Here is a 25,748-nt window from a genome sequence, read left to right as displayed (position 1 = left end):
GTAAGGGAAAATAAAGGATTAGAGGTATAGCAAACTTGTTTCAACAGTTAACCCTTTTAGAGCCAGCACGGAAGTTACACACTGTAACGCATTTGAATTTCAATGAAATAATACTTGCACAATGGACCTTTGTGTAGCTGAGCAAGACTGTGTGTATGTCGTGTCCTCGTGGCGTCCTTGAGATGGGCTTTCTGTCGGTGTTTCCAGAGCGTGGGTTGTTCGCGGAAAGTTCGAAGCGTCTTAGAGGGTAACTGTTGAAGAGTCGACGGGTGTTCCGGAGGGTTGCAGAGCGTTCAGGGGAGTCCGAGGGAGGGGAAGAGAGAGAGCTGAAGGGTTGTTCCGAAGGGGTCCAGAAGAACGGGGGAAGAGTGCAGAAGAGAAGAGACGTAAGGGATGCAAGAGAGCAAGGGAGGGAGCAGCAAAAGAGAGGTAAGAGAGCGATCCACTGCTGGGGCCGGACTTTTATGGTAGGGAGGTCACCCCTCCTTTGGGAGAAGTGACCCAATGAGACTCCTCCGTTTTGGGCGCGAGTTTGTTTCTTTGTTCTGCCAAGGCTCTTCATTTGCATACTTTATGACTTTAAAGGCTTTGGGTTGAATCACTCAAAAGACAGTAAAACATAGCAGAATACCTTTTAATGTACCCTTATATTTATATTCAGCAAGGACAAGTCGTAAGGTTTAATTTGATACCAAGAAACGTGTATTTGGTACACTTAAAAGTGGATATACATTTTAAAACCCTTTATATAAGGCCTCAGAGTTTAATTACACAACTAAACAATCTTAACTAGTTTAATCTAACAGCAGACATACACAAACATACGGGGATTAAACATATTTCCTTAAAAATAAGCCCTTCTAGGTTTTTAAATGAAAGACACACTTTGTTGCCAACTTTTCACGTGCCTTTCTCACATGGTAAAGCATGAGGATTTGGAGTGTCCCTCTGTCAATAGCGCATTGTACTTCACAGACTAGCTGGCGCCATTTCAGTGATCTTACAGGGGTTCTTTGTATTCAGAATCGATGAGTCCACTGATTCTCATTCATACGCTACACTGGCAATGGCAATGATGAAGACGATGACAATAAACTAAAACCAATGACAAACTAGAACTGATAACAAAGTAATCAAACAATGAACCAATGAAAACAAGACACATGAACATTGATAAAAACAGGAAGGTCACATGACAAGAAAACAGGAACAAAACATGGCATGGAACATGAACAAACTTTTCAAAATAAAGGACATAAACAAAACATTAACAAAAACACATCTAGATGTTACATATCCCCCTCTCTAGGGGTGGCTCCAAACTCCCCAAAACATAACAAACTTCACTGTGAAGGAGCTGGGGAGAGGGGGGTGCTGGAATGTGGAGCAGAGGCGGGCCTGGACCATGGAGCAGAGGCTTGTTTGTGACATTATATGGAGCCGTAAGGGGTTCGGCTGAAACATGGCATGGAGCAGTCCGGGGTTCGGCTAAGACATGGCATGGGGCAGACTGAGGTTCTGTTGTGACATGGCGTTGAGCAGTCCGGGGTTCGACTAAGACATGGTTTGGAGCAGTCCGGGGTTCGGCTAAGACATGGTGTGGAGCAGTCCGGGGTTCAGATAAGACATGGCATGGAGCAGACTGAGGTTCAGTTGTGACATGGCGTGGAGCAGTCCAGGGTTCAGTTGTGACATGGCATGGAGCAGGCTGAGGCGTGGCTGTGACATGGCATGGAGCAGGCGGATCATGGCTGTGACATGGCCTGCTGCTGACTCTGGCTTGGCTGTGACATGGCCTGCAGCTGACTCTGGCTTGGCTGTGACATGGCCTCGAGCTGACTCTGGCTTGGGTGCCATGACGTGGGGCAAGGTCGTGGAAGGTGGAGCCGTGGATAACTTGGGAAACGACCTCCGTGGTCGTGTACATTGGCAGAGACTCGGAGATGGTCCCTGTGGTCGTGAACAAGGGTAGAGTCTCGGAAGCGACCTCTGTGGTCGTGGGCATGGACTGAGTTTCAGGAGCAACCTCTGTGGTCGCAGGCATGGACTGAGACTCAGATACGAAATCCCGAAGTTGGCGGTGCAGGCTCTGGAACAGACGAGGCTGGCAATGTTGGCTCGTTGGACATGGCAGACATGGGCGTTCACTCTTTGGCCATGGCAGACATAGGGTAATGACATGGGATGCTGGCTTGGCAGCCATGACGTGGAACTCTGGCACGGCGGCAGCCATGACGTGGAACTCTGGCGAGGTGGTGGCCATGACGTGGAACTCTGGCGTGGCGGCAGCCATGACGTGCAGTTTAACAATCAAAGTGAAAACCAAAAACCCTAACAATAAACATGAATAAAACACAACATAATCTTGAAACTTAAACATGAACATGGTAGGCAAGGCTTAAACTTGACATGAACTTGAACAGTGCTACACAAACTAAAAAGAGACAATGGCAAACATGAGGGCTTAAATACATGGACATGGGGAAACATTGCCAATGAACAAACAGAACTCTAAACAAGATAACAAGACAATAAACTAAAACCAATGACAAACTAGAACTGATAACAAAGTAATCAAACAATGAACCAATGAAAATAAGACACATGAACATGGAGGGAAACAGGAAGGTAACATGACAAGAAAACAGGAACAAAAAATGGCATGGAACATGAACAAACTTTTCAAAATAAAGGACATAAACAAAACATGAACAAAAACACATCTAGATGTTACACTGTTTATGAATGATGCCACTGAATTTACACGGCATCTGCCGCTGTATATGTATGACGCCACTGAATTTGAGGCATTGTCTCTTGGACTATTTAAAGGGTCGTTCACCACTGGCCACTGTCCTTTTAACCAATTCATGTCCATAACAAAAACATATTTGCTCACAATAAGGGGCTATCCAACTGATTTTACAGAAAGGATGTTTGTTTAGCTACATTTTGTTACTCAATAGCCTATTAAGACTTTGTTTGCTTTGAAGCAGATTTTATTCAGCTGGATCAGTTCATTTCAATAGATTTTCAATGCAGTATTCCCAGTGATGAGAGAATAACATCCATCTATCATACATTCATTTTAAGAATTCACTGTAAAAAAAATTAGGCCTAGCAGTAGTATTTTGATTGTATCATACCTATAATACAATATGATCATATTAACAAGGCCTATTGGCATTGGTGTAGAAACACTAAGGAAACTATTAGGATTTTTCTTTACTACAGCAGATGCAAATTGACAAGAGCAAATACTCTTCAGGCTGGTTCAGCTATTGCACATGTGTGTTGTCGAGTTCACTGACAGGCGATGTCTGTATCTAAAAGGTGATTGCCTCTTTTACCTGTAAGGCAGGACTTTATTTTCTATATCTGTTGACCATTGGGCATTCCAATTTCTCCTATTCGGTTTGATACCAGTGGTCTGTCTGCTAAACTCTCCTTGTTCAGACTAGGTTAAAAGCTCAAAATACGCACAGAAGAAAGATGTGAAATCAAAACTTTAGATTTAGTATTATTATTTAATACATGGCAGTACTTTGTTTTGTATTAATCATTTGTTATAGAGGACCTATTATACAAAATTCACTTTTACATGGTGTTTGAACATAAATGTGTGTTGGCAGTGTGTGTACACAACCACCCTATAATGATAAAAATCCACCCAGTCCTTTTTTTTTTTAATCCCCATTAATCATAAGCACTGTCTCATAACAAGCCACTCGCAGATTCTGTACAAAGTGGCAGCACCTGTACACCAATTAATAAGTGAACATTACACAACATGTTCAACATATTTGTTTGTGTGTGTTGTTTCATTAAAGTGCATAGCGAACGTTGTAACAATATTTGTGTTGCTCATCCATCATTGCAAATCTGCTGAAAAAAACTCTCCCACAAATAAATACATAACCATTCGGAAAATTCCAGGTTCATTCTCAAAGTTGCTACTTCTGACAGAGTCTCTCCCTCATCAGAGTCTGACTCTGGTTCAAACATAGGGCTGAACATCACTATTTTCGCTGTCAGACATATTGCTTATGATGTCTTGTTATCTGAAGCAGAGATGTCAAAACTCTGCCCACCATTTGCATTTAAAGACACGCACACAAAAACGTTTTTATTCCCACCCAAAAATTGGCATTTTCAACATGGTATAATAAAATATATTTTGGGTATTTTGAGCTTAAACTTCACAGACACATTCTGGCGACACCAAAGATTTAAATTACATCTTGTGAAAAGGGCCATAGGTGCCCTTGGCTTTAACGCATCTACGACGCAGGTCTTAGAATGCAATACCCACCAGTTAACATCAGATGTCAGTGTTTATCTTTTTATTTTGTATTTATTTATTTTTGTACAATTTGTAAATAAGTGTAAGTGTGTATTGACGCCTTCAAATATATATTGAGATTTCATGACATTTGGGGGAAATTCTTAATTTAGTTATTTAGTAAGGTAATATATAAAACCTCTGTCTCTCTTTGTCCACCCACTTGCACAGTTGATTGATATGATATGCGCCTCAAGGATCAGGTTTTTCCTTAAAAGGCTGTATTTCATACTTCGTTCGCACATAGTAAGCTGCTCGTGTAAGCATGCAGGGACCCTCAAAAAGTTTTATGATCTGTCCGCCAAACTTTTGCCAGAGGACGTGCTGAATTTTGCGTCGCTGAAAGGAAAAGTTGTGCTTATTCAAAATGTAGCATCGCTTTGAGGAATAACAGTCAAGGACTACACTCAGATGAACAAGCTTCACAGACGCTATGCGGATCAGGTATGGAAGCAAATCTGTCTCACCAGATTTTGAAATAAAAAAGCCATTGAATTTCTAGCACTGAATTTTAGGAGGGCTGACTTGTTTTTTATACCTCTTTTCCCCAAGGTCTTCAACAGAAGCAGATCCTCCCCCTCTACATTCCTTGCAATGACTATTACTGATCAATGAGTTTTAAAATTTCTACAACAATTCCCCGCTTTTTATCATTCAGATTACTCAATCAAAATAATAAACAATAAGACAAATTTTAAGTCATATCATCACACTTACACTCTTCATCTCTAATTTTAGCATAAATGATCACTCTCTTAAACATTTGTGAAATAAGATTTGGGAAAAAATAAAATAAAAAGCTTAGGCTGTTTTTTGTGGGGATAGTCCCTTAAGTATTAGCAAGCAAGTAAAGACTTTATCTGAAGCCGGGCTAAATGAGTAAACACTGTTACTGCACTTCCGACATAAAATCAGACCCTCAGTCACCTCAGTATAAACAAGAAATAGTGTACAGATTAAGTAGGAAAAACACATAAATTTAACATTTTGGTTATGTCACATCTCTTGGTTATGTCAGCAGGCTATAAAAATATAAAGAATAAAAGTATAATAAAATCCCTCATTTCAAACCCTCTTTACATATCAAAACATTCTCAGAAAGAAAAGACATGCCTCATTTTAACACATTTCACAGTAGCTCTCGCTACTTGTATCATCATATTTGTGTTCATCATCCTCTGGATAGACTGTAATTTTTTTACCAATTAAACAGACATCCCTGCTTTAACCAGTCTCTGTACAGAGCTGGAAACACACCCTGACCATTTCTTTGGCATCCGATGAAATGCCCTGTTGCCACACACCCACACTGCTGCAGGTGAAGTTTCATGTGGCTTGCTGAATGGGCATGTGAAGTTGACTTCTTTGTCATTGATGACGGCTGTACAGTTGTCCGCTGTTCTGTCCTTCATGTTGATTCTGACCCTGCAGTCAGACCATCCTGCTTTAAACCATCTCGCATTGTTCTTGAATTCTTTTCAGTTCGTACCTTTTCACAATGATTACTGCTTGTGACCACACGATGGGGTTCACTCTGCACACAGGCCGTGTTATTCTCTGTGGTTGGCCTTGCTCTTCCACTGATAGTGGTACTCGGTGTTCAAACTTGACCTCTGCGTTTATTGACATTCACTCGGAGCAATCTCCTCCTGTTGCTGATTCTCCTGCGATGTGGGCGGATCTTTCCTGCAGTGGTTGGCATGAACCCACGTAGCTCTCTCTGCAACCTTCACCGCCGTGTGAGTCGTCAGTAGCACTTGGAATGGTCCCAGCCACCTTTTCGCCTTCTAGCTCTTTCTCCTCAGGTCACAAATCACAACGAAATCGCCAGGCCTGATTTTATGCAGGAAGGTTTCAGCAACCTTCCCCTGAGCAGCTTTCACCTGAACACAATCTGTTCTGATCTGTTGATGGCAGCCTTTGTCCCCCCCTCCCCTATTCCCATGAATGGTGGTCTACCAAAGAGTATTTCAAATGGACTTAAATTTGTTTTGACTCTTTTTCTCATTCTGCATACATCAACACAATTGGGAGTGCTTTAACCCATGTGAGCCCAGTTTCCTCACAGCACTTAGCCAATTTGTTCTTGATCGTTTAATTCTCCCTTTCAATAGCACCTCCACTGGCAGCGTGGTAACTGCAGTGTGTTCAATTCCCAAAAACTGACCCACCTGCTTTATTGCTTCATTGACAAAGTGTGTCCCATTGTCCGAGCTGATTTTTCTTGGAATTCCCCATCTTGGAACAATCTCGGTTAAAAGAGATTTCGCTACTGCTGCCGAGTCTTGTTTCGAGGTTGGGAAACCTCAACCCTTTTGGACCACATCACCAGGCAGTATTTCTGTTTCCCACAAGGGGTTAACTCAAAGAAATCCATCATCAGATACTCAAAAGGCCCCCCTGATGGTGGTTGAGATACTATAGGTGTTTTTATCCCTCTTGCCACGTTATGTGTGTTACAAATGACACATCTTTTGCACAAATTTTCAGCAAATATCATGAAACCCTTTGTAAACCACAATTCTTTCATTTGCACAACCATCCCTGCTTTTGATACATGGTCTAACCCGTGTATCAACTTTCTATAATGAGGAAAAAAGTGTTTGGGTATACAAGGCATGCCATCACAGCTTATCCACACATTCTCCTTAAAACTACAGCCAGCCACCTTCCACCTGTTTTTCTCCTTGCCTGTGGAAAAAGTTTGCATGCTCTGTAAACAAGAAGAAATGTTGAGATTATTGTCAGATATCAAAGCACACGTAGTCTCTTTTGTCTCCATCGCTGCCGCGGCCTTCGCTGCTGCGTCTGCTCGTGTGTTTCCTGTTGAGACTGTTATCGTTAGTGTGCACTGCGCATTTGCAAATCGCGACCTTGTCTGGTAAAAGAATGGCCTCCAAAAGCTCAGACACAAGAGATGCGTTTAATATTGGCCGACCATCTGACTTCAGAAATTTTCCACACTAAAATCGTGTTACCCCAAAGGCATAACGCGAATCTGTGTAAATTGTCACACATTTGTCTGCCATAAGTTTACATGCTTCTGTTAAACCAGTCCAGCTGCCTGAGCTGAATAATTTGATGGCAGTTTGCCAGATGTCACGACCTCAAATTCAGTGGTTATCGTGTAACCAACCTTATTCTTTCCTGTTTGTGGATCTTTGGAAGCCGACCCATCCACAAAGAGGATATTGTCACAATTGTCTAATGGCGTGTCTAATAGATCTGGACGCGGTGTGCACACCTGTTCAAGCACTGACAGACAACAGTTATGTTCCTCGCCATCCTCCTCTGTGGGGAGAAGTGTGGCAGGATTCATAGTTGTGCATCTTTTAACAGTTATGTTTGGCATGTCCAATAAAATTGTGTGGTACCTCAGCCATCGGGCTGTAGATAAATGTGACGTTATCTGTTCTTGCAAAATCATGTAGACTGCGTGTGGAACCATCAAATTTAAATCAGAATACTCCACAAATTCACTTCTGCACTTATTTCAGCCCAATCTGTTGCTTTCATGCATTTTCTCACAAAGGGGCCCAAATCTGTACACAGCTGCTCTTTGGCCTTGATCGCTGATAAATGTGGCGCAGCTTCTCCTGCTATCAAAATAGAACTGCATTTGTTTTTCTGTCAGGCAAGCTGAGAGCGCACACACATTTTCTGTCCAGAAAATCGTATCAAATTTCACAGTCTCATTATCTGCCCTGTTAAACCACCCTTCCTCATATTGTGGTTCCCGTTCAATTACGACATGTGACATGCAATGGAATTGGTCAGGTGTCATATTTTCTGTGTTAAATGACATTGTTCGATCTTTTGCCAATTTCAAGATCATTTTTGCCAAATCATCATTTTTCACACGCCATTCATATACCCACTGCGGTTCAAATTTAGAACAACATATTTGTGGTTCTTCCTCAATGCTAATCCCAAAGGAACCCCCGTAAGGGTCAAATTCAATTCACACATTAAATCTCTGGCTATTAGAGGTACCGGACAAGCTGGTGAACACAGAAACGCATGTTTAAATGTTCTCCCCTTCTCCGTCTCACACTCCAAGGGCACTGTGAATTTTTCAGAAATCAAATGGCCCGAGGCCGAAGTGCTCTTTATGCACTGAACCTGTCAATTCTGGTACACATGGCAAGTCACATGATCGTATCATAGAATGGCCAGCCCCAGAATCTACCAAAAAATCTACTAATGTCCCATCAACTAACATTTGATATCTCAGCATTTGTAAAAACCCTGAACTTTTGTACATTCTCAAACATTCATCCGAAACATTATCACATAAAGCTTCATCAGTCACACTCAAAGATTTGCATGCATTTTCTTCATTGCAGAGAGCAGTCTGTAAATCAGTGTATGTGTGCGTAAAATATGTTCACTTCCCTTTTCTGTAGCCAGCAGCTGATCACCCTCAGCTCGACCCCCTCCTCGATGCTCTCCGCTCTGCTTGCTTCAGTCTGCTTTTTCATCCCCCGGACAGTCTGTAGCCCAGTGTCCCTCTTGTTTGCACAGTTTGCATTTCGTGCATTCTCTGAACTCATGGTCGTCAGTCTCACACAAGCCGCAATTCCACTTCCGCTGGTTTCTGTAGCCTCTTCTTCTTGTCGGCCCATTTCTGCTGCTGTTTCGATGCGCTGACATTAGATTGTAGCCGCACAACTGCCAGATGAAGCTCTTTCTCCCCCTTTGCCTTGACTTTGTCTTTCTTTGTCAGCAGCTGTTCCTCCGCATGCACAGCGTGTGCCAGGGTGGAGGTCAGCCACCCGCTCTTGCATTCAATGTAACTTGCTTTCACCACTTGCGCGATCTCAGGTCTCTCAGAAATAAAAGTTCATTCAGGCCTCCTTCACTGTCCGAGTCGGGAGAAGCTGCTTGTGGTGCTTGTCTTCTGGGCGGAGAGCAGTCGAGGTCGGGGTTCAGTTTCAGGGCTTTCAGCTCCACCACGGGATAGTGATGATTATACGCCGGCGGCGCCGGCACAATCGCCGTTGCATGTGGGGAAACACAAACATACTTTTCATTAGTCGGTTCTGGTGGTGCTGACACACACACAGATCTTTCACACATTTTATTTTAGTTTTTTTCCCTACACTTTTCAATCCTACATGCTAATTCTTTCTGCATTTGCTTTTGTTCTCTTCTACCTGCGTCCTTAAGCCAACAGCCCACTGTCTGTTCACATTTTTTACACACATGTTGAACGCAGCCACAACAACCTTTTTGTACCTCGCTGCCCTGTTCCACTGATTCTCTCACCACTCTCAGTCTAGTCGTGCTCAGTGTTCCCTCCCCTGGGGAAAACATTTTATTTGATCAGTTTCTCTATATCCTGCATCTCCTATAGTTTTTTCTCATTTGACAGAAAACCAGTGTATCAAATTTGGCAAGCTTGCTTTGAGATTTCCCCATACTGGCTGTTTCTGTTTCTCTGTGGATTTACCGTTCGACGCACGTCTAATAATCTGTCGGACGTCCGTTCCAGCGCTCAGTATTTCAGCTAACCTAATTAAAAAAAAATTGCGAGAACTCAGTCTCTGTTTAGAAAACCACTTGACCTGTTCGTAGGTCTCAGTTTCTGCTCGAGAACCTCGTGTACTCGCACCACAGAAAACAGTCTCAGCCACTATGGTTCACTCACTCTTATACCAAAAGAAAATAATTTAGTCGTCTCTTATCAGAGATATTTGGGTTGCCACGGGTTCGTTTTCATTTGATTCCAGTGGAGTTTCTCCTGGCCCTGATGTGGTCGGTCCCTGTCTCTTAAGCTTACGAGGTAGAGCTGGAACTTCTCAGTCCAGGTGGCCAAATACCATCCGCTCTCAGGTCCAGAAGGCACTTCCAAGGAATCCCACTATTCTGACACCACATTGTTGTGGCAAAAAATTATTAACCAACCCTTATCACTGCGTAAGAGACACTCTGAATCAAACAGTCTTTTAAAAGAATTTATTCTTGCAAGAAGGACCCAGTCATTACACAGGAGTTACTCTGTGCCATGAGCGAGACCCTGAAGGGGAGGGCTGACTTGTTTTTTATACCTCTTTTCCCCAAGGTCTTCAACAGAAGCAGATCCTCCCCCTCTATATTCCTCAGACACAGGGGGATGCCCTTGCAATGACTATTACTGATCAATGAGTATCAAAATTTCTACAACATTGCTCATCTCATGTTTACAGTCCGTGGCACTGGAAGGAGCAGCTTTTATATCCGGGAAGAGAGTGTTCACAACCAACGGTTTGTTCAACAGAATAGATACTGCTAGTTCAAAGCTGCCACCTCACTGATGCCATTTAGTGGTGCTAGCAGGAGAACTATTATTTTGAAAGTGTGTTATGCCATACAGAAAACAGTCTCAGCCACTATGGTTCACTCACTCTTATACCAAAAGAAAATAATTTAGTTGTCTCTTATCAGAGATATTTGGGTTGCCACGGGTTCGTTTTCATTTGATTCCAGTGGAGTTTCTCCTGGACCTGATGCGGTCGGTCCCTGTCTCTTAAGCTTACGAGGTAGAGCTGGAACTTCAAAAACAATTTTTTTAACCATTAAATCAGATGGATATAGTTTAAAAATACATCTATTTGTGTGCACTTGTTGATGTTGCCTGTTAATTGGTTATTTGGGGATGTGAGTGGAAGTTAATCTTTTATATTAAGTTTAAATGGTTTTTGTCAATTTTATAATTTTCCAGTATTGAGTGGCTGTGGAGAGACCTGTGAGTAGCTGTAACAAGCATCTACTATGATGTTCTCCACTACCTTGAAGAAGAGGGCCACGTGACCCCTGTGGGTGCTGGGTTGTACACATCACTCAATTCCTGGACCAGATAACACACAGGTACATGTGATTTTAATGAATAGTGTAGTTGGAACCCAAGATCGCATAGTATTTGAAAGTGTGCCTACTGTTTATCTAACAAAATTCAAAGATTTTTCTCTTTGTAGGGTATGGACATTCCTGGTATTGAGTGGGGAAACAGTGGACACCTCGTGATGACAACTCGAGCATCATTTTCCCAGACACAGAATGCCCACTTACTAATGGACAAATAACAGCTTTAAGAGATTCAGTTAACCCAACAACTGCATCCCAGTCCTAGGGCTGCAACATTTACATTGCTGCTGTTCAATTTTGTGAGCATTTTCTGTGAATTAACTGATCTGAGAATCAGAATGACTTAACTTTTAAACTCAACAGTGACTAAGACAATTGCTGATGAGAGAAAAAAACATCAGCAATAAAAAGTCAATGGATACCTTTCCCCACATGAAAAAGAGTCTATCTACCTCAATGAAGCCGGTGGGAAACAGGAAATTGCTGCTTAACTGCTGTTGAGAAATTGTAACAACAAGCTAGAACAACAGTGTTATTTTCAAACAAGTGAGGATATGTGTTGTTAAGACAATCCGCAAATATACCATATTTATGTTGTAATCACATATTTAGATTGTTCTATAAATAAATCTGGGTCAATGGAAAAAATTAAGTAACACTTCTTTCCTTAAAAGGTTTTAAATGTTTGCCTTATGACATTGCAGGGATGTCACACCATTCAAAAGTTGTTGCAACTGCCACATTTGTCCAGAATTTTTCTGTTATTCTGATTAGTTTTACATCACCTAAAGGAAAAAACTTCATGTACACCAGATTTTTGTGAAAGCTGAGGTTGACAGATATTTTGTAGTACTGCAAAGGGGCCTTCATCCTCTTCAGCTGTAACAGTCTGATAAAATAAAACCAGTACCGTCAAGTTCACTTTTAATTCCTGCTTGAATGGTTTATTTGTGTAGAGAGGAACAAGGTTGACAAGGAACATTTTAAAATTCAGATTTGGAACGTATGCCCAAAACATGCAATGTCACTAAACTAATCAGGTGTGTTCATTTGGTAGAGTAAGGAGGGCTGGGAATCTCCCAGAGCATGTTCTGGAGAATCTGTGTGAAGTACTCCCTCTCCAGTGACCGTTCTGTTCAGGTTTACAAGTATAACAATTCAGCCAACAACTCTTAAACATTAACATTTTTAACAGAACCATTTTAACAGCTAACAAGCTTAAAAGTTACAGCAACATCTTTAGTGCAAGTGCAAATACAGGCCAAGATGTCACTTTCACACAAGACCAAATCCTGACTGGGTAGTGCGAATACAGGACAGGATATCAAATTTAAAAGATGTGTAATCTTTGTAATGCTCTGGGATGCGCAAGGTCTCATAGCAGGTGGAGGCTGTGGGGTATCTGCCCTTGACAACCTCTACAGAGAGACTTGTTGGTAGAATCTCCCATCCAGACCAGAATTTGAACAAATCGGTCAGTTCACTTGGTGTTGCTATGGAGTAGATTAAAATGGATTAATAAAATGGCAACAACAAATGAAATTATCAACAAAAAAATCTAAATGTAACTTTACTAGTGTTGTAGAAATTTTTATACTCATTGATCAGTAATAGTCATTGCAAGGGAATGCCCCTGTGTCTGAGGAATGCAGAGGGGGAGGATCTGCTTCTGTTAGAGACCTTGGAATAAAAGAGGTATAAAAAACAAGTCAGCCCTCCCCTTCAGCGTCTCACTCATGGCACAGATTAACTCCTGTGTAATGACTGGGTCCTTCTTGCAAGAATAAATTCTTTTAAAAGACTGTTTGATTCAGAGTGTCTCTTACGCAGTGATAATGGTTGGTTAATAATTTTTTGCCACAACAATTTGGTGTCAGAATAGTGGGATTCCATGGAAGTGCCTTCTGGACCTGAGAGCAGACGGTGTTTGGCCACCTGGACTGAGAAGTTCCAGCTCTACCTCTTAAGCTTAAGAGAGAGGGGCCGAACGCATCAGGGCCAGGAGAAACTCCACTGGAATCAAATGAAAACGAACCCGTGGCAACCCAAATATCTCTGGTAAGGGATGACTAAATTATTTTCTTTTGGTATAAGAGTGAGTGAACCATAGTGGCTGAGACTGTTTTCTGTGGTGCGAGTACAAGAGGTTCTCGAGCAGAAACTGAGTTCTACGAACAGGTCAAGAGGTTTTATAAACAGAGACTGAGTTCTCGCAAAAATGGTTTAATTAGGTTAGCTGAAATACTGAGCGCTGGAATGTACTCCAGAGAAAGATTTTGAGCAAACCGTAATTAACAAAGCACTAGGGAGTTCACCCTTAGCTGATCTTGTGTTAAGAAATCAGATCTGTTGGAGACGTCCGACAGATTATTAAACGCGCGTCGAACGGTAAATCCACAGAGAAACAGAAACAGCCAGTATGGGGAAATCTCAAAGCAAGCTTGCCAAATTTGATACACCGGTTTTCTGTCAAATGAGAAAAAACTATAGGAGAAAATGTATGCAGGACATAGAGAAACAGATCAAATACCATGATTTCCCCAGGGGAGGGAACACTGAGCACGACTAGACTGAGAGTGGTGCGAGAATCAGTGGAACAGGGCAGCGGGGCGCAAAGAGGTTGTTGTGGCTGCGTTCAACATGTGTGTAAAGAATGTGAACAGACAGTGGGCTGTTGGCTTAAGGAAGCAGATAGAAGAATGCAGAAAGAATTATCATGTAGGATTTAAAAGTGTAGGAAAAAACTAAAATAAAATGTGTGAAAGATCTGTTTGTGTGTCAGCACCACCAGAACCGACTAATGAAAAGTATGTTTGTGTTTCCCCACATGCAACGGCGATTGTGCCAGCACCACAAGTAGCTCCTCCTGACTCTGGCAGTGAAGGAGAACTGAATGAACTTTTTTCTGAGACCTGAGATCACACAAGCACTGAAAGCAAGTTACATTGAATGGAAGAGCGGCTGACCTCCACCCTGGCACACGCTGAACACGCAGAGGAACAGCTGCTGACAAAGAAAGACAAAGTCAAGGCGAAGGGGGAGAAAGAGCTTCAGCTGGCAGTTGTGCAACTATAGTCTTAATGTCAGTACATCGAAACCACAGCAGAAGTGGGCCGACAAAAAGAAGAGAGGCTACAGAAATCAGCGGAAGTGGAATTGCGGCTTGTGTGAGAGTGATGACCATGAGTTCAGAGAATGCACGAAATGCAAACTGTGCAAACAAGAGGGACATGGGGATATAGACTGTCTGGGGAAGAGAAAGGCAGACTGAAGCAAGAAAAGCAGAGAGCAGGGGGGGGGGTCGAGCACAGGGTAATCAGCTGATGGCTACAGAAAAGGGAAGTGAAAATTTCTTAACCACACACACATACACTATGTGATAATGTTTCGGATGATTGTTTGAGGATGTACAAAAGTTCAGGGTTTTTACAAATGCCGAGATATCAAATGTTAGTTGATGGGACATTAGTACACTTTTTCGTAGATTCTGGGGCTGGCCATTCTACGATACGACCATGTGACTTGCCATGTGTCCCAAAATTGACGGGTTCAGTGCATGATAGCACTTTGGCCTCGGGCCATTTGATTTCTGAAAAAATTCACAGTGCCATTGGAGTGTGAGACGGAGAAGGGGAGAACATTTTGCGTTTCTGTGTTCACCAGCTTGTCCGGTACCTCAAATGGCCAGAGATTTAATGTGTGAATTGAATTTGACCCTTACTTCCTTTGGAATTAGCATTGAGGAAGAACCACAAATATGTTGTTCTAAATTTGAACCGCAGTGGGCATATGAATGGTGTGTGAAAAATGATGATTGGGCAAAAATGATCTTGAAATTGGCAAAGGATCGAACAATGTCATTTAACACAGAAAATATGATGCCTGACCATTTGCATTGCATGTCACATGTCTTAATTGAACAGGAACCACAATATGAGGAGGAGTGGTTTAATGGGGTAGAAAATGAGACTGTGAAATTTGATACGATTTTCTGGACAGAAAATGTGTGTGCGCTCTCAGCTTGCCTGACAGAAAAACAAATGCAGTTCTATTTGATAGCAGGGAACACTGCCACACTTAATCAGCGACTGTCACGAACCCCGCTCCTCTGCCCCATCCCCGCTAGCACACACGCACACTCCCTCACTCCGCCCCCTCGAGCTTTTCATGCTTTTTTTGCTCGCTCGAGCCCTCACGCCCACTTTGCTCCTACTCGCTCACATGCTCGTAGGCAATCTCCCTTCCTCGAGTTTCTCACGCGCTTCCAATCCCCAGAACATTATGACCACCTGCACTCGCGTCATCTGCACTCCGGCACATTAGTTTCACCTGCACTCGTCTCATCACCTGTTCTAGTTTACCCCGCATCTTCGCCCCCCGCTAGTCTCGTCTAGTTTTGTACTCCTCTCGTTTACCCCTTAGCTTGCCAGCCCCCCTAGTTCCCCTGTCTTTTCCTCTCGCTTGCCTTGTTTATATCTTGATTCCCCGGCTCTCGACCCTTCGCTTTCCTCGACCATTCTCCATCTGGATTTTCCCCACTGTACCTTCCCCTGCTTTTTGCAAATAAAGCAGTTTTGATTCTCATTGTGACTGTCTCATCTTGTGTGTGTGTGTGGGTCACAGAATAACCAACCTCACCGAAGACAGTCACAATGCATCACGCAGTGGATGTACGCAGCTCACTAGAGCGGATTTTTTCTGCACGCTCTGCAACAGGATCTACCGTTGGGAGTCATGATCGCGCGCTCACAGCCCAGGGACAGCAGGTACGTGCGATTTTTGATTTTTGTCACCCTGGTCTACCTGTGTCTGTCCCTGAGCCCGTTTATGCTCCCAACGCATTTCTGAGCGCCGTGAGCCTTCAACCCCCTGAGAGGTTTGACCGCTCTTCGGGCACTTACCAAGAGTTGGTTATGCCGGGCAGCGGTTATAGAACTTTAAACCGTGCCCTTAACATTATGGACCCAGCGGCCCAACTCTTGGGTTTGCGTCAGGGGAGTCAACCCTTGGAGGCTTATGTGGTTGACTTTTGTGCCCTGGCTAACCAGGTGAATTTTGATGAGGTGGCTCTAAAAGACATTTTTCAATATGGACTGAATGAGCCAGCCTCATCATTCATGCCTGGTGGTCGCTGCTCTCTCAACCTGGCTCAGTTTATTGACCTCGCCCTACTGTACGCTGGTTCCTCGTTTACTGTGGGGGAGGCAGAAACTGAACCAGCATTCCATACCACGGCCCCCGTCTTGAAGCCAACCACGGCCCCCGTCTTGAAGCCTACCACGGCCCCCGTCTTGAAGCCTACCATGGCCCCCGTCTTGAAGCCTGTCACGGCCCTCGTCCCGAAGCCTGTCACGGCCCTAGTCCCGAAGCCTGACACGGCCCTAGCCCCGAAGCCTGACACGGCCCTAGCCCCGAAGCCTGACACGGCCCCAGTCCCGAGGCCTGTCGCGGCCCCAGTCCCGAAGCCTGTCACGGCCCTAGTCCCGAAGCCTGTCACGGCCCTAGTCCTCAAGACTGACACGGCCCCAGTCCCGAGGCCTGACACGGCCCCAGTCCTGAAGCCTGACACGGCCCTAGCCCCGAAGCCTGACACGGCCCCAGTCCCGAGGCATGTCACGGCCCCAGTCTCGAAGCCTGTCTCGGCCCCAGTCTCGAAGCCTGGCACGGCCAGCGAGTCAACGCCCATGCCTGCCACGGCCAGAGAGTCAGCGCCCATGCCCACCACGGCCAACGAGCCAGCGCCCATGCCCGCCACGGCCGGCGAGCCAGCGCCCATGCCCGCCACGGTCGGCAAGCCAGCGCCTGTAGCCTCGACCGTCCCCATGGCCATGTCCCCTGTTGGCCGAGGACGCAAGAGAAGGAAGAGGGCCCCTTCTCCCCAGTCTCGTCTTGTGCTCAAGACCGCAGAGGTTCCCTCAGAGTCTTCCACAGCTCTACCGACCTCTGCTCCGCCCCAGAGTCTTCCACGGCTCTGCCGGGTTCTGCTCCGCCCCCAGAGTCTTCCACGGCTCTGCCGGGTTCTGCTCCGCCCCCAGGGTCTTCCACGGCCCTGCCGGGTTCTGCTCCGCCCCCAGGGTCTTCCACGGCCCTGCCGGGTTCTGCTCCGCCCCCAGAGTCTTCCACGGCCCTGCCGGGTTCTGCTCCGCCCCCAGAGTCTTCCATGGCTCTGCCGGGTTCTGCTCCGCCCCCAGAGTCTTCCACAGCTCTGTCGGGTTCTGCTCCGCCCCCAGAGTCTTCCACGGCTCTGCCGGGTTCTGCTCCGCCCCAGAGTCTTCCACGGCTCTGCCAGCCTCTGCTCAGCTCTCAGAGTCTTCCACGGCTCTGCCAGCCTCTGCTCGCCCCTCAGAGCCCTCGCGGCCTCCGCCTCTCGAGTCTCCAAAGGCTCCTCCTCCCAAGCCTCCCAGGGCTCCTCTCAAGCCTCCCAGGGCTCTTCCTCTCGAGCCTCCTAAGGCTCCTCCTCTCGAGCCTCCCAGAGCTCTACCTCCCAAGCCCCCCAGGGTTCTGCCTTTCAAGTCTCTCGAGCCTCCCAGAGCTCTACCCCTCGAGCCTCCCAAGGCTCCTCCTCCCAAGCCTCCCAGGGCTCCTCCTCTCGAGCCTCTCAGGGCTTCTCCTCTCGAGTCTTTCAGGGCTCCCCCTCCCAAGCCTCTCAGGGCTTCTCCTCTTGAGTCTTTCAGGGCTCCACCCCTCAAGCCTCTCACGGCTTCGCCTCTCGAGTCTCTCAGGGCTCCTCCTCCCCTCGAGCCTCTCAGGGCTCCATCCCTCGAGTCTTTCATGGCTCCACCCCTCAAGCCTCTCACGGCTTCGTCTCTCGAGTCTCTCAGGGCTCCTCCTCCCCTCGAGCCTCTCAGGGCTCCGTCCCTCGAGTCTTTCATGGCTCCACCCCTCAAGCCTCTCACGGCTTCGCCTCTCGAGTCTCTCAGGGCTCCTCCCCCTCTCAAGCCTCTCAGGGCTTCCCCTCTCGAGTCTCTCAGGGCTCCTCCTCCCCTCAAGCCTCTCAGGGCTTCTCCTCTCGAGTCTTTCAGGGCTCTACCCCCTTCCAAGCCTCTCAGGGCTTCGTCTCTCGAGTCTTCCAGGGCTCCACCACCTTCCAAGCCTCTCAGGGCTTCGTCTCTCGAGTCTTTCATGGCTCCCCCCCTCGAGTCTCTTGAGCCTTCCAGGGCCCCACCTCTAGAGCCTCTCGAGTCTTCCACGACCTTTTTCCCCGAGCCTCTCACGGCTCTACTCCCAGAGACTCCAGAGCTTCCTACGGCTCCGCCTCCCGAGCCTCCTATGGCTCCGCCTCTCGAGCCTCCTACGGCTCCGCCTCCCGAGCCTCCTACGGCTCCGCCTCCCGGGCCTCCTACGGCTCCCCCTCCAGAGCCTCCCATGGCTCCACCTCCCGAGCCTCTCACGGCTCTGCTCCCAAAGACTCCAGATCTTTATACGGCTCCGCCTCTCGGGCCTCCTACGGCTCCCCCTCCAGAGCCTCCCACGGCTCCACCTCCCGAGCCTCTCACGGCTCTGATCCCAAAGACTCCAGAGCTTTCTAGAGCTCCGCCCCTCGAGCCTGCTACGGCTCTACCCCCCGAGACTACAGAGCCTGCCAGGTCGTCGCCTCGGGGACCTCCCATGGCGCCACCTCCATTGGCGCCACCTCCTGAGCCTTCCAGGCCTCCGCCTCTAGAGCCTCCCACGGCGCCACAGTCATTGGCTCCACCTCCAGAGCCTTTCAGGCCTTCGCCCCTAAAGCCTCCTTCGGCTCCACCTCCAGAGCCTTCCAGAACCCCACCTCCAGAGCCGCCTACAGTGCCGCCTCTGACGGCACCGCCTTTCACGGCTCTTCCCTGGCCCCTGACCCTGTCCGGTGGCCCCCTGACACTCTCCCTGTCCTGTGGCCTCTTCCCTGGCCTCCTGACCCTGTTCCTGTCCGGTGGTCACCTTCCAGACCCCCGGACCAAGTCCCTGTCCTCCAGTCGCCTTCCAGACCCCTGACCCAGCCTCTGCCCTATGGCTGCCCCCTAGATCTCCCGACCACCCGCCTGTCCGCTATGTTCACCCTGACCTTGCCTTGAAACTGCCCATGGACTGTCTCACTTCCCTTTGTCTGTCCCCCGATCATCCTGCACCGCCTCCCGCGGCCGTCAGGAGCCGTCCTATTCAGAGGGGGGAGTACTGTCACGAACCCCGCTCGTCTGCCCCATCCCCGCTAGCACACACACGCACACTCCCTCACTCCACCCCCTCGAGCTTTTCGCGCTCTTTTTGCTCGCTCGAGCCCTCACGCCCACTTTGCTCCTACTCACTCACATGCTCGTAGGCAATCTCCCTTCCTCGAGTTTCTCACGCGCTTCCAATCCCCAGAACATTATGACCACCTGCACTTGCGTCATCTGCACTCCGGCACATTAGTTTCACCTGCACTCGTCTCATCGCCTGTTCTAGTTTACCCCGCATCTTCGCCCCCCGCTAGTCTCGTCTAGTTTTGTACTCCTCTCATTTACCCCTTAGCTTGCCAGCCCCCCTTGTTCCCCTGTCTTTTCCTCTCGCTTGCCTTGTTTATATCTTGATTCCCCGGCTCTCGACCCTTCGCTTTCCTCGACCATTCTCCATCTGGATTTTCCCCACTGTACCACTGCAAATAAAGCAGTTTTGATTCTCATTGTGACTGTCTCGTCTTGTGTGTGTGTGTGTGTGGGTCACAGCGACCAAGGCCAAAGAGCAGCTGTAAGCAGATCTGGGCCCCTTTGTGAGAGAATGCATAAAAGCAACAGATTGGGCTGAAATAAGTGCAGAAGTGAAACACAGGAGAAGTGTAGGAGCATTTATGTCAAAATGTGATTTTGAAATTCAAGTACAGTATGTGGATGATTTGTTGATCTGTGCGTGTGATGAAGCTACGTGTGTGGCTGACTCTGTGTCCCTTTTGAAGCCCCAAGAATGAGAGGGTCACAAAGTCAGTCTTTCAAAATTGCAGTGTGTGAAACAGGAAATAAAGTTTTTGGGACGTTATCAGACCAAACAGTAAATCCATCTGTGACAAATGTGTATGGCCATAAAAGATGTGCCAAAACCAATTACGAAAAAACTACTATTGACATTTTTAGGAATGTATGCTTATTGTCGTACATTTATTCCTAATAATGCCATTCTTGAACAGCCTTTGCGAGCCCTGATGACAGGGAAGGGGCTGAGGTCATGTGACAAGCTTGTTTGGACAAGCGAAGCCGAAGAGGCATTTACTAACATGAAAGTGCAAATGGCTCTGGCTCCCACTTTGGGTCTGCCAGATGTAAACAAACCGTTTGTTCAGATGGTTGATGAGAAAAATGGGTTTATGACTTCTGTTCTTTTGCAGACTCATGGAGACAGACTGCGACCTGTGGCATATTTTTCAACCAAACTTGATGAAGTAGCAGCAGGTCTACCACACTGTTTGAGGGCTGTGGCGGCTGCTGAACTGGCAGTACTGGCATCCAGGGAATTTGTGGGGTATTCTGATTTAACTTTGATGGTTCCACATGCAGTCTACATGATTTTGCAAGAACAGATAACGTCACATTTATCTACAGCCCGATGGCTGAGGTACCACACAATTTTATTGGACATGCCAAACATAACTGTTAAAAGATGCACAACTATGAATCCTGCCACACTTCTCCCCACAGAGGAGGATGGCGAGGGACATCACTGTTGTCTGTCAGCGCTTGAACAGGTGTGCACACCGCGTCCAGATCTATTAGACACGCCATTGGACAATTGTGACAATATCCTCTTTGTGGATGGGTCGGCTTCCAAAGGTCCACAACAGGAAAGAATAAGGTTGGTTAACCACTGAATTTGAGGATGTGACATCTGGCAAACTGCCATCAAATTATTCAGCTCAGGCAGCTGAACTGGTTGCTTTAACAGAAGCATGTAAACTTATGGCAGACAATTTACACAGATTAGCATTATGCCTTTGGGGTAACACACGATTTTGGTGCTTTATGGAAGCACAGAAAATGATTGAAGTCAGATGGTCGTCCAATAGTAGTAGTAGTAGTAGTAGTAGTAGTCCTTTATTGTCACATAGTAAACCAGTGAAATTGGCCATCGACCTGTCCATACAAACATACATATGACAAGGGGGTATGCAGGACAGGAAGACAGGGAATTTAGAAAGAAATACAGCATGACATAAGGAGAGGAGAGGAGAAAAAAGGCAGCCCCCAGACTATGCTCCTTAAGAAGTACAGTGTGGGACAGGAAAAAAAACACCTCAGCAACATTAGCACATAATCATTACACTCTACGACATGAACAAGACTTGCAACAGGGGAGGGGATTGGGGGGTGGAGGTGGCCCAGCACAGGCAAGCAGCCATCCGGACCTGCAGCCATGTTCGGCGCTGGTCACAGACCCGCCTGTCAGACTGGGGGTACAAAGCGGCGAAGGCGAGGGATAGGGTATCAGGCGGATGATTGCATATCTGAATATATGTGTAAGAGATCATGTGTGTGTAGGCCTGGAGAGTCGCTATGCCAGCATCTAATCTAGGTGCCTCAGTCCGCAGGGTTGTCATAGCAATACACAGCAAGTTGCCATGGAGACAACGTTGATCAGGTCCCAGACATAGTCAACAATCACCAGGTGTCTGGGGAGTCGGGGAAGGAACTCGAGAGTGGCTCACTGCAGTGCTCTTCCGAGGGAGTTGTTGTTCCAACAGCGGCCTTGGCCAAGGCCAGTGCTGGTTGAGGGCGCCCGAAACAGATAAGATTGGGATTGTTTGGTCTTAAGGAGAGTAGCCGCATTCTAATTTACACGGCTATTCTCCTGGTCCATTTTGGTCTCTGAAACGATCCATTTGCCTTTGCAAAGCTGTGAGCTTCTCCATGATGTTATCCATATTTTGGTTCATAGACCCAGTCTGAGTGCAGACAGCTCTGCCCACTGTTTCAATCATGACGGGCAGCCTTGTGGGGCTTTGGACAGCTGTCACCATCTTCTTAACTCCTGACCTGTTATCATGGTACCGAATAGGTAGATATCTTCAACGTCCTCCACGGAAAGAGCCGCCAGAGACACGACCCGCCACCTCTCCCACGCGTCCATCGTGTAGCCAGCTGCGAACGTTCCGTCAGGGCAGACAGGTTCCCCCGAACCCAAGCTTCTCGTCGAGAAGATGGTGTCAATTGCGTTGAGAGACCAGTTGATCAAATCCATGATGTCTTAGTTCGAAGAGCAGTGCTGAGAGAGTCTCTCAAGTACAAGACAGTAGACTAGATATGACGAGAGGAGCAAAGCAGGGAAGATAAGGGTAGGGAGAGGGTGAGAAAATGCGACTGCCTTCGTTGAGAGCCAAAGCGAAATCGATCAATATTAAATGCATCTCTTGTGTCTGAGCATTTGGAGGCCATTCTTTTACCAGACAAGGTCGCGATTTGCAAATGTGCAGTGCACACTAACGATAACAGTTCAGTCTCAACAGGAAACGCACGAGCAGACGCGGCAGCGAAGGCCGCGGCAGCGATGGAGACAAAAGAGACTACGTGTGCTTTGATATCTGACAATAACCTCAACATTTCTTCTTGTTTACAGAGCATGCAAACTTTTTCCACAGGTGAGGAGAAAATCAAGTGGAAGGCGGCTGGCTGTAGCTTTAAGGAGAATGTGTGGATGAGCTGTGATGGCATGCCTTGTTTACCCAAACACTTCTTTCCTCATTATTGTAAGTTGACACACGGGTTAGACCACGTATCAAAAGCGGGGATGGTTGCGCAAATGAAAGAATTGTGGTTTACAAAGGGTTTCACAATATTTGCTGAAAATATTTGCAAAAGATGTGTCATTTGTAACACACATAACGTGGCAAGAGGGATAAAAACACCTATAGTATCTCAACCACCATCAGGAGAGCCTTTTGAGTTAACCCCTTGTGGGAAACAGAAATACTGCCTGGTGATGGTTGACTTGTGGTCCATATGGGTTGAGGCCTTCCCAACCTCGAATCAAGACTCGGCAGCAGTAGCGAAAGCTCTTTTAACCGATATTGTCCTGAGATGGGGAATTTCAAGAAAAATCAGCTTGGACAATGGGACACACTTTGTCAATGAAGCAATAAAGCAGGTGGGTCAGTTTTTGGGAATTGACATGAGAACACACTGCAGTTACCACGCTGCCAGTGGAGGCGCTATTGAGAGGGAGAATCAAACAATCAAGAACAAATTGGCTAAGTGCTGTGATGAAAGTGGGCTCACATGGGTTAAAGCACTCCCAATTGTGTTGATGTACACCAGAATAAGAAAAAGAGTCAAAACAAATTTAAGTCCATTTGAAATACTTTTTGGTAGACCCCCATTCATGGGAATAGAGGGGGGTAGAAAAAGGCTGCCATCAACAGATCTGTGTGAGAATGACATGTTGAATTATTGCAGAGAAATGTCTTCTCTGTTGTCCAATGTTTGTGTTCAGGTGAAAGCTGCTCAGGGGAAGGTTGCTGAAAACTTCCTGCATAAAATCAGGCCTGGCGATTTCGTTGTGATTCGTGACCTGAGGAGAAAGAGCTAGAAGGCGAAAAGGTGGCTGGGACCATTCCAAGTGCTACTGACGATGCACACGGCAGTGAAGGTCGCAGAGAGAGCTACGTGGATTCATGCCAACCATTGCAGGAAAGTTCCGCACACATCGCAGGAGAATCAGCAACAGGAAGTGATTGTTCCGAGTGAATGTCAATAAACGCCGAGGTCAAGTTTGAACACCAAGCACCACTATCAGTGGAAGAGCAAGGCCAACCACCGAGAATAATACGGCCTGTGTGCAGAGTGAACCCCATCATGTGGTCACAAGCACAATTCAAGGAATATTAACAACAGACCCCTGCATTCTAGCTGTATGTGTTTAAGAGGAGCCAGATACAAGAAGAAGGGAGGAGACTGGAAGAGGCAGGCAGCCCTAGTTGTGGAAACAGCATCCGGCTGGGCACCGTTAATCAGCAAAACAGATAAGACTCTGAGTGCTTCAAAGACTGAACTCCTTAACACATTCTGGTCACACAGCTGCAGTACTGATCTAGCAAACGGAAGAAATAGAGCGTCCGAGACCGTGGCACCCATTCAGAGTGCCAGGAATGTGTGGTCTGGGTAAGAGTATGTGCATAATGACTTTGCAACAGGGTGTTGTTATCCAGCTTTGATGAATGCGGGTACATCTGTGTATTTGCCAAACAAGGCACCTGGTTATGTGCAGGGTACACATTATCTGATCCATGGACGACGCCTGGAGCAAATGTGGGGTAGTCATTGTTCTTAGGGGTGGGTACAACGGTAACAATTAATACGATAAATGGGCTAGCATGGACAGTATTAGCAATAGCTAATAGTACAGAAAATGCTTTGACAATGATAAATGATTAAATGAAACAGTTAAGAGATGCGGTCATTCAAAACAGGTTGGTTCTTGATATGTTAACTGCAGAGAAAGGGGGAGTTTGCAAAATGTTGGGAATGTCCTGTTGTTTCAATATTCCGGATTACAGTGACAACATCACGAATGTAATTGAACACATGAGAAAAGCCGTACAGGAGCCAGAACATGTTGAGAGTACATGGTTTACTTGGTTTATGAATCCCTGGGGAGGATGGGGGTATTGGCTGATTCAAACTGTGTTACCAATTGCGGTGATAGGACTGTTGATAATGTTATGTCTACCATGCATCATAACGTGTGTTTTCAGCTCAGTACAGAGACTGGTTAAAGCAAGGATATCTGTTCAATTGGTAAAAAATTACAGTCTATCCAGAGGATGATGAACACAAATATGATGATACAAGAAGCGAGAGCTACTGTGAAATGTTAAAATGAGGTATGTCTTTTATTTCTGAGAATGTTTTGATATGTAAAGAGGGTTGTAAGCAGCGGTCATCCGTGTTACGAGATGACGTACAAGGAGAGGGTTTGAAATGAGGGGTTTTATTCTACTTTTATTCTTGTATTTTTATAGCCTGCTGACATAACCAAAATGTTAAATTGATGTGTTTTTCCTACTTAATCTGTGCACTATTTCTTGTTTATACTGAGGTGACTGAGGGTCTGATTTCCATGTCAAAAATGCAGTAACAGTGTTTACTCATTTAGCCCGGCTTCAGATAAAGTCTTTACTTGCTTGCTAATACTTAAGGGAATATCCCCACAAAAAAAAAGAATAATAATAAATTCTTTTAAAAGACTGTTTGATTCAGAGTGTCACTTACGCAGTGATAATGGTTGGTTAATAATTTTTTGCCACAACACTAGTTATCAGGATAAATTACCAACTATGTCACTAACAGCTTACTCTCAACAGAAGACTAGTCTAAACCCTTGAGATACATTGTTTAAAGAAAAGTAATTTTTTAGAATGAGACCAGTTAGACTGTGACTAATGAGCTGAAAACAGTACGATGACAAATTTGCTTAAAAATCCACCCACATGTTAACCTAAGGAACTTATACAGTAACTAACAGCACATCAACTGTTGAAGATAGCCTGACATGCGACATTTGGTGTCAACTGAACAATCGTCATCACCTTCATCATCCTCACGCGGCCAAGTGATATGCTGAA

General features: G+C 46.1%; 1 protein-coding gene across 1 annotated transcript; it reads right to left on the bottom strand.

Annotated features, from left to right (window-relative positions):
* On the bottom strand, window positions 1-25,748 carry LOC127632973 (uncharacterized). Its single transcript, XM_052111828.1, has 2 exons — window positions 25,713-25,748; window positions 1-2,331 (listed from the first exon to the last, which is right to left on the bottom strand). The coding sequence occupies exon 2, from the start codon at window positions 2,291-2,293 to the stop codon at window positions 1,283-1,285; it is 1,011 nt and encodes a 336-aa protein (XP_051967788.1). The 5' UTR covers window positions 2,294-2,331; window positions 25,713-25,748; the 3' UTR covers window positions 1-1,282.

This window comes from Xyrauchen texanus, chromosome 39 (genome assembly GCF_025860055.1).
Source record: "Xyrauchen texanus isolate HMW12.3.18 chromosome 39, RBS_HiC_50CHRs, whole genome shotgun sequence".
NCBI classification, from domain to species: Eukaryota; Metazoa; Chordata; class Actinopteri; order Cypriniformes; family Catostomidae; genus Xyrauchen; species Xyrauchen texanus.
This window is presented reverse-complemented; position numbering and strand designations above follow the sequence as displayed.